This window comes from Kogia breviceps, chromosome 1 (genome assembly GCF_026419965.1).
Source record: "Kogia breviceps isolate mKogBre1 chromosome 1, mKogBre1 haplotype 1, whole genome shotgun sequence".
Taxonomy (NCBI): domain Eukaryota; kingdom Metazoa; phylum Chordata; class Mammalia; order Artiodactyla; family Physeteridae; genus Kogia; species Kogia breviceps.
Window position 1 is genome coordinate 117,058,232 of NC_081310.1, and position 15,275 is coordinate 117,073,506.

Here is a 15,275-nt window from a genome sequence, read left to right on the forward strand (position 1 = left end):
TCCAGGAGCACCTTCCACTGATAAATTGTTGCCAGAATGCATATTACTTTATCATTCCTAGCTGAGAAGTGTTATCTTTTTAGTTGGACATATTGCCTTCTTGAAAACCTTTGAGGTTCTATTAGTAAGGAAAAGGGAGAGAATGGATATTGGATAGGAAATAAGCAAGAGTCTGTCACACAGTTCATATACACCCACCCACACACACATTTTAATCAGAGAAATGAATGGAAAATTAAATAGATGTAAATGCCACATTTCTGAATAAGGAATATAAATAATATGGAAAGTTTATCAAATTTAGAAATATAAATAATATGTGAAACTTTTTCAGATAGATTCCATACAATTCCTAATGACAGTTGTAATTAGACCATACAGGATTATTCTGATCAAGAACAACAAGGAAGACTAATGCTAGCAAACATAAAGACATAAAGCAATGATAGTAGAGCCTTAAACTAAGTAACATAAAATAGAAGGGAAAAGGAAATAGTTGATAAAATGTATCAGTTTGATCTAATTTTGATTTCCAAAGCCAACTGTATACCTAGATTAATTCCAAGTGTAGTTTAAAGGTTAACTATTTTTAAACATAAAAATATAGTAGGGGGCTTCCCTGGTGGCACAGTGGTTGAGAGTCCACCTGCCGATGCAGGGAACACGGGTTCGTGCCCCAGTCCGGGAAGATCCCACATGCCGCGGAGCGGCTGGGCCCGTGAGCCATGGCCGCTGAGCCTGCACATCTGGAGCCTGTGCCCTGCAACGGGAGAGGCCATAACAGTGAGAGGCCCGCATACCAAAAGAAAAAAAAAAAAAAAAGAAAATTAGTAGGAAATGGAAAGAGATTCATAACTTGCGTAATGATGAAACATTAGAAAAGTTTATCAAAGAAAGTGACTTCTGCAAAATAAAAAGATTTTAAAAATAAGATTTTAAAAGGAGAAAATATGTACCTCAAACATAATAAAAAGGCTATTCAAATACCTAAGGGTGATGCCAAGAGTTCAGTGGATAAATGAGCAACAGACATGAACCAACTGTACCCAGTTGGAGAATACAGAGCAAACTTGAAAAGTGTTAGATCACCTACTAATAGTAATTAAGGAAGTACAGATTAAAATTTTAATGTGAATATATTTACCTTGTAGTTACATAAGTTGCAAAATTATAATGAGAAAGTTTTATGAAGGTAAGACTAAGGAAATAGTTTTATTTATTTTTCCTACTGTCATTATAAACAAGGTTTTTAAAGATAGTCTGACAATAAGGACAGAAATCTCAAAAGTAGGAATTCTTTCCAAAGAATTCTTTTTGCGGTACACGGGCCTCTCACTGTTGTGGCCTCTCCCGTTGCGGAGCACAGGCTCCAGACACGCAGGCTCAGTGGCCATGGCTCACAGACCTAGTCGCTCCGCAGCATGTGGAATCTTCCCAGACCGGGGCACGAATCCATGTCCCCTGCATCGGCAGGCGGACTCTCAACCACTGCGCCACCAGGGAAGCCCCCAAAGAATTCTTTTTAAGGAGAAGAAAAGACTTTATTTATGGTAGAACTTATAGTGGCTTTCAATGGTAGAAACTGTAACTAGCTTAAAGCTCCTTCAATTCAGAAATGATTAAGTATACTATGGTATGTATGTATAATGAGATATACATATAATGAGATCATATATAGTTAATTTTAAATGGTAACTGTGTCAAAAGACAAATGGCAAGTTAGGGGAAAATATGTGGAACTCAAAACACATGCAAAAGGATAATCTCCCTGGAGTTCAACTAGAAAAACACCAAAGACTCAGTAGAAAAGTGGGCAAAAGTTAGGTACACATAGTTCACCAAAGTGGAAATACAAATGACTTTTTTTTTAAGGTGAAAAGAAATGGGCTTGTACCTTGGTACAACATCCTGTGATGGCAGTTTGTCGATCTCTATCAAAATTATGAATGCATTTACCCTTGACCCAACTGTCTTGCTTCAGGGAATTTATCCCACAGGTGTGCTTGGCACATGTACATAATTTGTACATAATGAACATACAAGGACATTCATTGCAGTATTGTTGATAACAGCAAAAGATTAGAAACTACCCAAACTATCCATTAATAGAAGATTGGTTGAATAAATTTTTGTACACCTGTACGATAGAGTCATACATGGCTATAATAAACAAGGAAATTCTCTAAGCAGTAGTATGGAAAGATCATCCAGATACGTCAGATTTAAAAAGAAAGAAAAAGTACAATATAGTATTCTCGTTTTTATGTAAAAGAAAGGGGTGGAGAATTAGAATATTCAATTCTATTTGTAAAAAAAAAAAAAAGAATAATCTAAATTGGAAATTGGCAAATTCTTTCTGTAAAGAGTCAGATAGTAAATATTATCAGCCTGTGGGACAAAGAGTCAGCCTTGACTACTCAGCTCTGGTATTGTAGCAGGAAAGCAGCCATAGACCATACAGAAACAAACAAGTGGGGCTATGTTCAACAAAACTTTATTTACAGAAACAAATGCCACCTCATGCATAGCTTGCCAAAGACAACTCTTGCTCTAAATTAATAAAATCAGTTACCTTTGTGTGGAAAGGGGGAATATGTTGGGAATTTGGTGAATGGGAAATAAAGGTGAGAAAAAGATTTTACTTTATATAGTTTTTTTCATTTTTGAACCATGTGATTTATTGTATTACCTATTTTAAATGCTAAGTGTAATGACTCTCGAAAAAGTTCATGAAATATGTGAAAAAGGAATACAAAAGTATACATATAAGTTATTACAGTTATATGTATATACATAGGTTGTATATTAAACAGAAACCAAGAAATGAAGGGTATTGTTAGGATGGGGGAAATGTTGCAGTTTAGAGTTTACTTACCCCAAAACATAATATTTTTATAAAAATAAAAATGTGAATTGATTGAAAAAACGATTATGAAAGAGAAATCTGACTAAATGAAAAGTTAATCGTGTCCAGAATTGTATTTGTTTGTTTTGTAAAATGTGACAAGAAGAACTTTCTTTTTTTACAGAGTTACTTATATTTGTAATTATTCTTTGGAAGGTCTTAATTACAGAACATGGTGACCTGGGTAATAGCAGATTTTTAGATCCAAGAAACAAAATTTCCTTTAAGTTTGATCACTTACGGAAAGAAGCAAGTGACCCTCAGCCAGAGGAAGTAGATGGAGGTCTGAAGTCTTGGAGAGAATCCTGTGACAGTGCTTTAAGGGCCTATGTGAAAGATCATTATTCCAACGGCTTCTGTACTGTTAAGTATCTGCCTGCTTCATTATTAGAGTGTTGTTTTTCTTATATTTACCTTATCATTTGGAGGCTTTGGCCAGCCACAAACATCTCTTCTTAGTTACAGTCTCTTCTGCATTTTATTCCCGAAAGGGGTATAAATGGAAAATTTTATATTGAAAGTTCTTTCTTAAAATCCCAGTGCATAAAATTTTTATTTTATTTTATTTATTATTTTTTAAATTTTTTGTCTGCACCATGCAACTTGCAGGATCTTAGTTCCCCAACCAGGGATTGAACCCAGGCCCCAGCAGTGAAAGCACCAAGTCCTAACCACTGGACCACCAGGGAATTCCCTGGTGCATAAAAATTTTAAATCTCAGTATATCCTGTTTCACATTTGTCTTATTTGTTCATGAGAAATTGCCCTATACCCATCAAAAAAGCTTTTATAAAGCTACTTCTGCATAGTTTAAATGATTTCATTGGAAAGTCTAAACTATTTGAACTAAACAATTTTTTAAAAATCAAAGGTAATTTTGACTTTCTTTTAATACCTTTTGGTGGAAAAAAAGATAAATTTTGGTTCTATCATGATTTCTCCTTTGTAAAATTGTGACATTATTAAAGTGTTGGAATATTAATGCATAGAAAGTGCTTAGAAAGTATCTGACACAAAGTAAGCTCTGCATAAATGCTGGTTATTATTGTATGTTTGATTTGTTTTTGTTCCTGTTTTTTTGTTTTCAAATAATGGAGAAAACCTATTATGGTGGATAATTACAGAATTCCATTTTGGAACCTAGTATTGCAAAGGGAGACATGACACACACACTTTTTAAGAAATTGACTATTCATTCTTAAATATACTTTCAATTCATCATTTATTACTTATTCAAAATTTGTCACTACTCATTCTTAATTTGGAGAGCTTCCACACTGAGTAACTCTACTGTGTCTTTTTCTCACTTCTCTTAGCTAATAAATGAGCTACAGAAAGTCATGGAATTATTCTAACAGTGTCTACTGTACTGAAGTGTCATATCCTCAGCTGTTCTGCTTAGTAATTCTTAATTTTATCTCAGTATTCCCTGATATTTTCTGTATGCAGTTGACCCTTGAACAGTGCAGGGGTTGGGGGCACCAACCCATCATGCAGTTGAAAATTCGATTATAACTTATAATAGGCCCTCCACGTCCGAGATCCTTTTGTATCCATGGTTCCGTGTCTGTGGATTCATCTAACTGCGGGTCAACCAATGGTGGATCATGTAGCACTGTAGTATTTACTATTAAATAAAATAGTTCAGACTAGTGTTGTTCAAGGATCAACTGTACTGTTTCAAAACTTTCCCATTGTCCTTAGGCAGCTACTCCTCCACACTTAAATAGGATTGAGAATGACATGAGATCTTTTTATTTCTCACCTTTCCACACTCAGAAATCTTCCCTTTCTTCCATATACTTGAATCTGAGGAAGAAGGATCCATATTCTTGATTTGAAACAATCCTGTCTACTTCAGGATGTCTAATTGTGACTTTGTTTTCTCTTGTTTTCTCTTCTGATGTATAGTTCTCTTTACCTAGAAATATTTTTATTTCTCCTGTCCTTAAGTGGGTTGGGTATGGGGTGGGGGAGGACATTTCTTCAGTCAAGATAGTAATTCCTGTAAGTTACTTCTCTTTCTTCTCCTTCCACCTTGCCCCTCCTCCCTCTCCTCTACTTCTCCCTTCCCTCATCTCTCTCTCTACTATACAGCCAAACCGTGGAGCATTTTGCTCCTACTAGTGCCTTCCTCATTACTTATCCACTTCTTAACCCTATGAATCTTGGCTTCAGTCCCTCCTCTACAAAAACTGCTCTCTGAGGTTATTAATGATTCCTGAATTATCTGACCCAGTGTCCGTTTCTTGGTCCTTGACTTTTGTATGGCATTTCACACTGAGGCCAACCAACTACTTCCAGAAATTATCTTTTCTTAGACTGCTATGTCAGTACCCTCTAATTATTCTTACTCTGTCTCTGCTTATTTCTTTTCCTTTCCCCTACTTTTGTAAATGTAGGCATTCCCCATTGGTGTATCTCTCTCTCTCAAAAACTCGTAGTTTATTTAATGTAGGGGAAGTTACAGAATTTGGTGTCAGAAAAGCAATGGGTTTGGGTTCTACCTTAACCACTTTCTGAATGACCTTGGGCAAGAAGCTCTATGAACTTCAACTTTATCATCTATAGATAATAACAGTGTGTTTCACTATATTTATTAGAGCAAAAGGAAGATAAATATAAAAACATTTTGTGGACTGTAAAGCCTTTTGTTTGTTTCTTTTCCTTGGTGATCACATTTTTCACGTCTCCTACACTAAGGAACAGTTGGTATTTCTAACTCCTAGCTGGACATTTCCATCTGAATTTTCTAATTTGTTAATGACCACTGTCTTTTTAGTCACCCAAGCATGCAAGTACTTTGGCCCCTTCCTTTCTCTTGCCCTTCACTTGCAATATATTGCCAGACTTTTGATTGTGCTTCTGCATCCTTATGCCCATTGACACTACCCAATTTTACTGCCTAGATTAATTCTGTGGCCTAACTTTCAACTTTTCTCCCATTTTACTCTGTACACCAATATTGATTATTATCCCCAAATAATAGTTCTGGTCATGTTGTTTCTGTCCGTTGCCTGTAGAATAAAGTCCAGTCTTCTTACCTTACATCTACTACTACATGGCCTAAATCTACCATCCTATGTTATCTTCCACAGTTCCACTTCACATACACCCTCTAACCTGACAGAACTAATTACCATTGAGTCATTCACTGGACCAGCACCCCCGTTTCCTCCCTGAACTGCCTACTCATCTTTATTCTCAGTCTCTACTTATCAGAATCTCATCTGTCTTGTAAGGCCCATTCCAACTGGTACCTCTCTTGTACCCTAAACCTAAAGCAGTATTTCCTTCTGTATTCATTGTACCACTCTCTTCTCTAGAACTTAACATGTGGTTTGTGTTCATATTACATGAACTCTCTGAGTTGTAAGATTATCCTGTTTGACTCTTCATCTCCCCCAAGGATTTAGCACACTGCTTTTGTATAGTGTTTGTTGTTTAAATATGTTTTCAAGAATCTAACTTTTTTTTTTTAACAATAGGTTTATGCTAAAACTATAGATGGGCAACAGACCATTATTGCATGTATTGAAAGCCACCAGTTTCAGCCTAAAAACTTCTGGTAAGACAGTAGATGTTCTCTTCTTTTTTAAATCTAATTTATATAGGAAAGAAACCAAACCAGCAGTTGAGACTTGTTTTTATTTTTATAAATTTATTTTATTTTTATTTATTTTTGGCTGTGTTGGATCTTTGTTGCTGCACACGGGCTTCCTCTAGTTGCGGTGAGTGGGGCTACTTTTTGTTGTAGCGCACGGGCTTCTCATTGCAGTGGCCTCTCTTGTTGCGGAGCACGGGCTGTAGGCGTGGGGACTTCAGTAGTTGTGGTGCACAGTCTCAGTAGCTGTGGCTCACAGGCTCTAGAGCGCAGGCTCAGTAGTTGTGCACGGGCTTAGTTGCTCCGAGGCATGTGTGATCTTCCTGGACCAGGGCTTGAACCGGTGTCCCCTGCATTGGCAGGAGGATTCTTAAGCACTGTGCCACCAGGGAAGCCCGAGACTTGGCTTTTAATCTAACTATCTTGCCATAAGTTATCTGACTTAGAGACTTCAGTTCCCTACTGCAGAATGAGGGATTGGATGTGATCATTTAGATTTCTTCTAAGATTTTATAATTTATCTTTCAAATATTACTCTTACATTGAGTGAGAGTAAGTGATTAATAAAGTACGCAGTGGAAAGTGTGAGTTTTACTTGAGTTTGTTTAATAATACTTGAGTTACTGCATAACTCAGTGGCCCATCCATTTGTTTGTGGAAAAGCCTCTCATGAGCAGAATAGGCGTGGTTTTCTATTCCAAGATAAAAAATGAAAAGTGAAAGTCAAAATAACTTAGAAAAGGTTTATGATTAGGCCAGTTGGATACAAACTTACATTTGAGTGGATAGAGCCCTGGATTTGTCAAACTGGAAATGACTTGTTTCTTTTTTTTCCAATTTCTCAAATTCTCTGCCTCAGTGGCAAATCACCTCTTTCTTATTGTTAATTCTACGGTGTTGCGTGTGTGTTTTAATAGGAATGGTCGTTGGAGATCAGAATGGAAGTTCACCATCACACCATCTACAGCCCAGGTGGTTGGAGTACTTAAGATTCAGGTGAGATCCCAGTATGTTAATAGGCCATGTTAAAACATCACATCTTTAAAACAAACATGCAAGTTGATATTTGTTCTGACATTAGAAATAAGGAACAGCTATATGTAGATGCAAAAGGAGATCAATGGTAAATAGAAGTTGAAGCCTCCTTCCTAGGGAAGTACTGTAGTTAAACAGAGCTATTCTGGGTTGATAAAGGATAGTCATGTGAAATGTACTGCTTGCTTGTTATTTTTCTCTTTCAAAGATAACCTAAGATCTTTCCAGGAATTATCAAACAGCAGTTCTACAAAAAAAGAAAATAACTAATTATTAAGAAGTGACTACATAGCAGCTACTGGAACTTTACTTAGAGTCTTTTATGTATCTCGTTTAAATGTGTACATATACATATACTTAAGGTTAACTCTTAGCTCTGAAGAAAGCTACATGAATGGACTTGTTGTTTTGTTTTATTTATTTTACAGTAATGACAGGAGGTTTTAAACCAAGTAAATAAAACAGAGGAACTAGAGAGAATGGCCAAGTGTGATAAACCAAGCAGAGTAGATTTCTAATGCTGGTGTCAGGACAGACAGGCAGGTGAATAAAGAGCTTATTAACTCATTTGATGCCTATCTGGATTGAAGTCTTCTGATATCCTAACAGGTTTGACTTTCAAAATTCATGGTGATTTAATTCTTAAGCCCAACTAACTCTGAAGTCAGTAATATCTAAGAAGATCAGTACCTGATTTTACCTCTATTATATTGTGGTTAAGTCTTGCTTTAATAACAATTAGCAAGAGTTGCCTTTTTAAATGGTATAATTTAATCAAAATATACATAGGAGATGTCATCTGTAACCACTTTTTTCGTACATTACTGATTACTTCCTGCTACAAGTAGCTGTACCTCTCTTCCTGGGAGCTTTTCCTAGCTTCAGGAGCATTCCCAACTCAGATGAGGCAAACTGGAAGTATTACATTCATAGCTCTGGCACAGCCCTTAGTGCCATTCAAAAGTTGGTGGGTAAATATGCCAGCTTCTTCACCCCTCAGGTGGGACAACTCTAAAGCATGTTCTGCATAGTCTTCCAGAGTCCAGTGCCCGCAGCTGTAATGTGCTCCTTAATGCACCTAGAACACTTCGTTGCCTTCTGTGTCTCATTTCCTCAGTCCTTACTAGTGCTTCCTGAGATTACCTCTGAAATAAACTTTATCTCACAAATCTTTATCCCAGGGTCGGCTTCTGGGGGAGCCCAACCGAAGAAAATATATTGTTCTATATCTGTTGACTATGTCTATGAGTAGCCCTATGCTCTAGACCTCTTATAACTGTGGCATCAGTATTAACCTGGCAGCTTACTATAAATTTATGCAAGGAAATTTATTTTCCTCCTAGAAGGAAATCAGTTACTTGTGCTTCAGCTTTGCCAAGGCAACCCTATAAATTAAGAGCACACATCACAGAGGTTTCAGATAAGACTTTTACAACAGGGCCCAGTACCCAGACCTCATTTATAACTTACCATAGACTGGCTGATCACACTTTGGGGGAAAGCTTACTTCACTTACATATCTTTTAAAAATCAGAGTGAGAGTTATTTGGAAATGTCATTAAGATATTTAAACCTTTGGTTATTCTATAAGCAAAAGGATAGCTTTGGGAAGGCAACAATTTCTGAGGATTTACATTGATGACAGTCATGTTGAAATTTTTATTAGCAGATGAAACCTAGGAAAGGTTTTGTTACTTTTGATGACTGTGACTGAACCTATCTTGTAAGTCGCTGAAATTTCCTGAGCCTTACATCTGGTTGAATGGTTAGTCTGTCTCTTGAGTAATCCTCCTTCTTGCTAATTGTTATCATAATTGTAGTACCCCACTTTGCCTTACATTCTCAGGACTGCTTTTGCCTTACTTATTTTTGTAGCCTGATTTTCCAATAGAATATTTATTTTTCAGTCCTGTCTTTAACCGTCAATCAAGCTTTTCCTGCACTTGGTCAGATCTACTTAACCAAAAACGATGATGGTATATATGGAGAGATGTGTAAAGAATTAGGATCCATTAAAATTTCTTGGTTTTCACAGAGAAAAACTAATGTTAATTGATTTTGTTTTAATACTTTTAAGAGTGAAATCTTATTTAAGATCTTTGTATTCACAATGCGTAGCACAGTGTCTGGAAAGCAATAAGCCCATAATAAATGTTGTTTATTAATTAATAATGAGTTTTCCCTGCTAAGGAAAGAGAATTCTTAAATTTAAGTTTTCTGTGAATTTTAACCACCATTGTAAATTACCATTGGTCATATTAATTATTTGCTCAGACTTGATAAGTTTGGGGATGGCTGAAAGCATGGATTTGTGCTCTAAGCAGTAAGTTTCTATGTGACCTACATAACTTGCTCAAACATTGTCTCATACAGGTTCACTATTATGAAGATGGCAATGTTCAGTTGGTTAGTCATAAAGATGTACAGGATTCAGTAACTGTTTCGGTGAGTGTAGAATATTTAATGTCTGTCTCACTTTCATCTTGTTTTTGTTTAAAAAAAATAGTTTTGATCCTGAGTATTGATTCTTTCTTTCCCTATTTTAAAAAAATTTATTTATTTTATTTATTTTTGGCTGCGTCGGGTCTTCGTAGCTGCGCGGGCTTTCTCTAGTTGCGGTGAGCGGGGGCTACTCTGTGTTGCAGTGCGCGGGCTTCTCCTTGCAGTGGCTTCTCTTGTTGCGGAGCACAAGGTCTAGGTGCACAGGCTTCAGCAGTGTGGCTTGCAGGTTCTAGAGTACAGGCTCAGTAGTTGTAGCACACGGGCTTAGTTGCTCCGCGGCATGTGGAATCTTCCCGGGCCAGGGCACGAACCCGTGTCCCCTGCATTGGCAGGCAGATTCTTAACCACTGCGCCACCATGGAGGCCCCTGAGTACTGATTCTGCCACTAGAAATTCAGGTTGTTTTCACTACTTTGATTTTGGCAGCCTTTACTTTTTTTTAAAGCACTTTATAAAAGATTTGACTTTTTTATATTTTTAAATTTTTATTGAAATATAGTTGATTTACAATGTTGTGTTAGTTTCAGGTATACAGCAAAGTGATTCAGTTGTATATATATATATGTATGTATGTATATATATATGTATGTATGTATATATTCTTTTTTTAGATTCTTTTCCATTATAGGTTATTAAGATACTGAGTATAGTTCCCTGTGCTATGCAGTAGGTCCTTGTTTGGGGCAGCTTATAATTAATGTGTAACCAACCTGTTTTGTTGGTTGCCTGATGTTAGTTCACTGTCTTTGACTGAGAATACTGATAATGGCTTTAGAGAATTCAAACTTCTTTTTCTTTCTCAGTTGTGAGATTTGCTCAAGGAACAGCAGTATCTTCAACTGATAAATACCAGGAGAAAGGAAAGTTTGCCAAACTAAACCTTAGAGGGGTTATCATTCATACATTCATATCATTAGAGAAACTGAACATTTTTAGGAATATTCAATCAAACAGTATTGTATTCCATACCTGGAAAGAAGGGACATAATTTGTCGTGCATTCACAGTACTTCTTTATATTCCTAGAAGTTACTGAGCACTCTCAAATAGCTTTTGTTTATGTGTGTTATATCTATCTACCTTAGTAGAAATTAAAACCTAAAAATGTTAAAAATACTTATTTATTAATTTAAAAATAACAATAACAGGGACTTCCCTGGCAGTCCAGTGGTTAAGACTCTGTGCTTTCACTGCAGGGGGTGCGGGTTTGATACCTTGTTGGAGAATTAAGTTCCCACATGCCACACCATGTGGCATGGCCCAAAAAAAAAATCTAAAGCAAAAATAACAATAACAAACCCATTACTTGTTAACCTTCACTTTCACAATAAACAGCTGTATTTTCCAAGTTAAAAAAATATTAGTGAAAAGAATGTCATTGATTTACATTTTCACAAAGTGTGTATTGTCTGACTTAATAAAAGACAACTGGATTCTCATATGTGCTTCACACATTAGCCCTCAAAAAGTAATGAAGTAGGCACTTCCCTGGTGGCACAGTGGTTAAGAATCCGCCTGCCAATGCAGGGGACACAGGTTCGAGCCCTGGTCTGGGAAGATCCCACATGCCGTGGAGCAACTAAGCCCATGCGCCACAACTACTGAGCCTGTACTCTGGAGCCCGCGAGCCACAACTACTGAAGCCTAAGTGCCACAACCACTGAAGCCTAAGTGCCTAGAGACTAAGCCACCGCAATGAGAAGCCGACACACCACAACAAAGAATACCCCCGCTCACCACACTAGAGAAAGCCTGTGCACAGCAATGAAGACACAACACAGCCAAAAATAAATAAATAAATTTATTTAAAAAAAAAAAAAAAAGTAATGAAGTCATTACATAGCTTCTATGAAACTACACTGTACACACATGAGAGTGAGAGTGGAAAAGGCAATTAACTATGTCTTAGTATTATTATTAATAGAAAATAGTTTTGACTCTTTGAAAGGATCTTGGGATGCTGCCCTGGGCATTAAATCTCACCCTCTTTAATTCTGTTTTACTTAATTGTGAAAGAAAGAGAGAGATTCAATTCATTTTGTACCCGAATCATGTAAAGCAAAATGTGATTGATTGGCTTAGAGGAGCCTCTGAGCTTAGAATATATGACTGATATGTCTGAGGGCATTGTTTATATAATCTTAAACCAGAGATATTTTCAAGGCATAAAAATTTCAAGACATCATGATGTCTTTTGGGCATACTGTAGTAGATTGGAAAGAAGTGTGGGTTTTTTTGATGAGGACCTGGATTTGGATCCCATCTTTATCATTCAAAGGCTGTATAATTTTGGTCAAGTCACTTAAGAGGATTCTCTTTTCTCATCTGCAAAATGGAGGTGGTAATAATAACAGATCTATTTCACAGGGTTGTTGTGAGAATCAAAGAAGATAATGTGAATGGGAAAGCTTGAAAAACTAAATTGTTATACAAATGTTAGTTTAGATGGACTTTTTAGTATTTTTTATTCACTGCTTACTGAATTATATTCACTGCTTAAGAATTTTTAAAATTCTTATTCCCCTTTTCCTCTCTCTATTAGAATGAAGTTCAAACTGCTAAGGAGTTTATTAAAATTATAGAGCATGCAGAAAATGAGTATCAGGTAAGATGATTTGAAACTGATTTTTCTAGGTCTAATGCCTTATTTTGCTTTTAACATATTTTGTTACACTTCTCTCCTTTGAACATAAATATACATGTTGCTCAGTGTTAGTAAGTGTGGAGACTTTGCAGACCTTCTTGCATTCTGCTTACAGTCAAGGTTTTGGCATTGGAATGTACTACAGATTTCCCCTACTATCCCAAAGTAGAGCGTTCCTGTGAAACCTTTCCTAAGTCCAAATGGCATAAAGCAGAGAAGCAATTACCTTAGAACACATCTTGCTTTCAGATGCACAAATAATTGAGGTACAGCACAGATGCTCACAGATGCAGTTCACAGCTCCAGCTTGCTTGATGCTGAGCTGCTGACTGTAATTCCTGAGGAAGGAGCTTGGTGGGGTCACTGTTAACTGCTCATGGTGCACCCTGCCCCTATAACAGGCTCACTGCAAAACAAATGCTGAATGCTGTTTTTGCTTTCTGCTTTGGTAAAAGCAAAGTGACATAAAGCAAACTTTGGAAAAGGGGGGGATACCTGTATAGCCCTTGTTTTAGAAATAATATAGGTGGGCTTCATAACCTGCTTCAGAGATTGGAGAAATGCTCACTAGAAATCTTACAGCCTGTATGTCCTTAGGGGACTCAAGCATGTCCTTTGACTACATCTGGTTTCTGTTCAAGCAACTTATTTTCAATTATCTATTGCAGACAGCAATTAGTGAAAACTATCAAACAATGTCAGACACCACGTTCAAGGCCTTGCGCCGGCAACTTCCAGTTACCCGCACCAAAATCGACTGGAACAAGATACTCAGCTACAAGATTGGCAAAGAAATGCAGAATGCTTAAAGGCTGAATGTAGGATTCTTCAGTACATGGAAAGAAAGGATGCAATGTGTGGTCATATGATAAATAAGTGATTTATAAACAAGAGTGATATTTTGCTAGGGCTTTCAAAGTTAACAGGTTTTCTAGCCTCATGGAATACTGTTGAACCTATAGCATTGTCTTGATTTTGTGTTTTCTGCCTGGTAATTTTCTGTTTTCACTATATCTACTTGTAAATCTTTTTTTTTTTTAAATTCTGCCACATTTAATGATGGAGAGAGATATCTATCCTGGAGTCATTTTACTGTTTAGAAAATCTTCCTAGCCATGAAGCCCTGTCACTGATATAGACAGGTAATATGTTCAGTACTTTTCTACCCAATCCTTCAAAGCACTTCTGGTACTTCAGTGGTTTTTACTGATCAACCAACAGCTAAAGAGGCTATGCTACAAACTACAGCTGAATGGAAGACACATTCATCCTTCTCCCTCCAGTTGCTTTGATCATCATTTATAGCATCTCATAACTATAGTTTCAAACATTTGGATTGGGGTTTTTCAGGTCCTTTTTGGAGGCAAAGGAAGTTTTCTGGAAATTCCATTATAGCCAGCTCTCTGGGGAAGTTGTTTTTAAATCCAAAGACTTGAACCACATTCCCTACAAATGAACGTGTTTGCTTTTTTCCTTCCATTATTGTTTCCTTCTCATCTAGTACCATTATAGTTATAGACATGTGCATTTTTAGAAGAGTTTTACCCACTTACTATTATTTTTTTAATATTCAAAAACTGCTGACATACTAGGGATATAGCAGAGTATAAAACTTGAAAAAATGCAGATGTTGAAGGAATAATAGGTATCTTGTGCTTTAATACTTTGTGGCAGAATTGTACTATAAATGAATGAATAAAACAGCTATATTAATCACAAACAAAAACTAAAAATGAACCAAAGTGAGAAGGACAACGTTCAGATAGTATCTTTCTATTGTAACCTGTTATTTAAGGGAATACTAGTGATTTGTTCAAAATAGGATGTAAAACTTTTTCCAAATTACTTCCTCAGTCCTGCCTGCCAACTCAAATGTAACTGTGATATAGCAACCCTTCCCAGGTTTATTGGCAGGTACAGGTGTGATCTCAGAATACACAGGTAACATAGATATGATATAACAACTGGTAATGGTGGATTCATTTACATTGTTTACACTTCTATGACCAGGCCTTAAGGGAAGGTCAGTTTTTTAAAAACCAAGTAGTGTCTTCCTCCAAATACATGTCAAAAGAAGGGTTTGTGTTTCAGCTTTGTTTCTGCTTGGTAATACAGTCAAGCAAGAGTTTATTTCCAAGTGACCCATTGAGCTGTGTAAGCATTTTTGTTTATTTCAAATAAAATATATTTGTATTATTTGTCATTCATACTATCCATCCATACCACACTATCCTCTGTATCAGGTAGTCCAATAGAAATATACCTGTTTTGTTCTTAAATTGTCTGAGTCTCTCCTTTCTGAGCCAGTCTCTTCAGCCTTTGTTCTCAAGGTAAGATATGGAACTGATCTTATTTAATGAGAATGTTCAGGGTTTCTGAAATTGGTTTCTACCTTCATCTACTATAAATTCAGTGACTATCCAAAGACTTGCAAAGAACAGCTTTTTTTTCTTTTTTTTCTTTTTTGGTGGCCATGCCATGTGGACCATAGTTCCATGACCAGGGATTGAACCCATGCCCCCTGCAGTGGGGAGCGTGGAGTCTTAACCACTGGACCACCAGAGAAGTCCTACCCCCCTTTTTTTC

General features: G+C 36.7%; 1 protein-coding gene across 1 annotated transcript in view; it reads left to right on the forward strand.

Annotated features, from left to right (window-relative positions):
- Positions 1 to 14,968, forward strand: part of CAPZA1 (capping actin protein of muscle Z-line subunit alpha 1) — a 50,100-nt gene extending 35,132 nt beyond the window's left edge. Inside the window, exons 5-10 of the mRNA XM_059060955.2 lie at positions 3,062 to 3,268; positions 6,394 to 6,473; positions 7,427 to 7,505; positions 9,918 to 9,989; positions 12,588 to 12,650; positions 13,358 to 14,968. Of these exons, the coding sequence (XP_058916938.1) occupies positions 3,062 to 3,268; positions 6,394 to 6,473; positions 7,427 to 7,505; positions 9,918 to 9,989; positions 12,588 to 12,650; positions 13,358 to 13,498 (642 nt within the window). The 3' untranslated portion in view covers positions 13,499 to 14,968. The remainder of the gene's footprint in view (positions 1 to 3,061; positions 3,269 to 6,393; positions 6,474 to 7,426; positions 7,506 to 9,917; positions 9,990 to 12,587; positions 12,651 to 13,357) is intronic.
- The last annotated feature ends 307 nt before the right edge of the window (positions 14,969 to 15,275 follow it).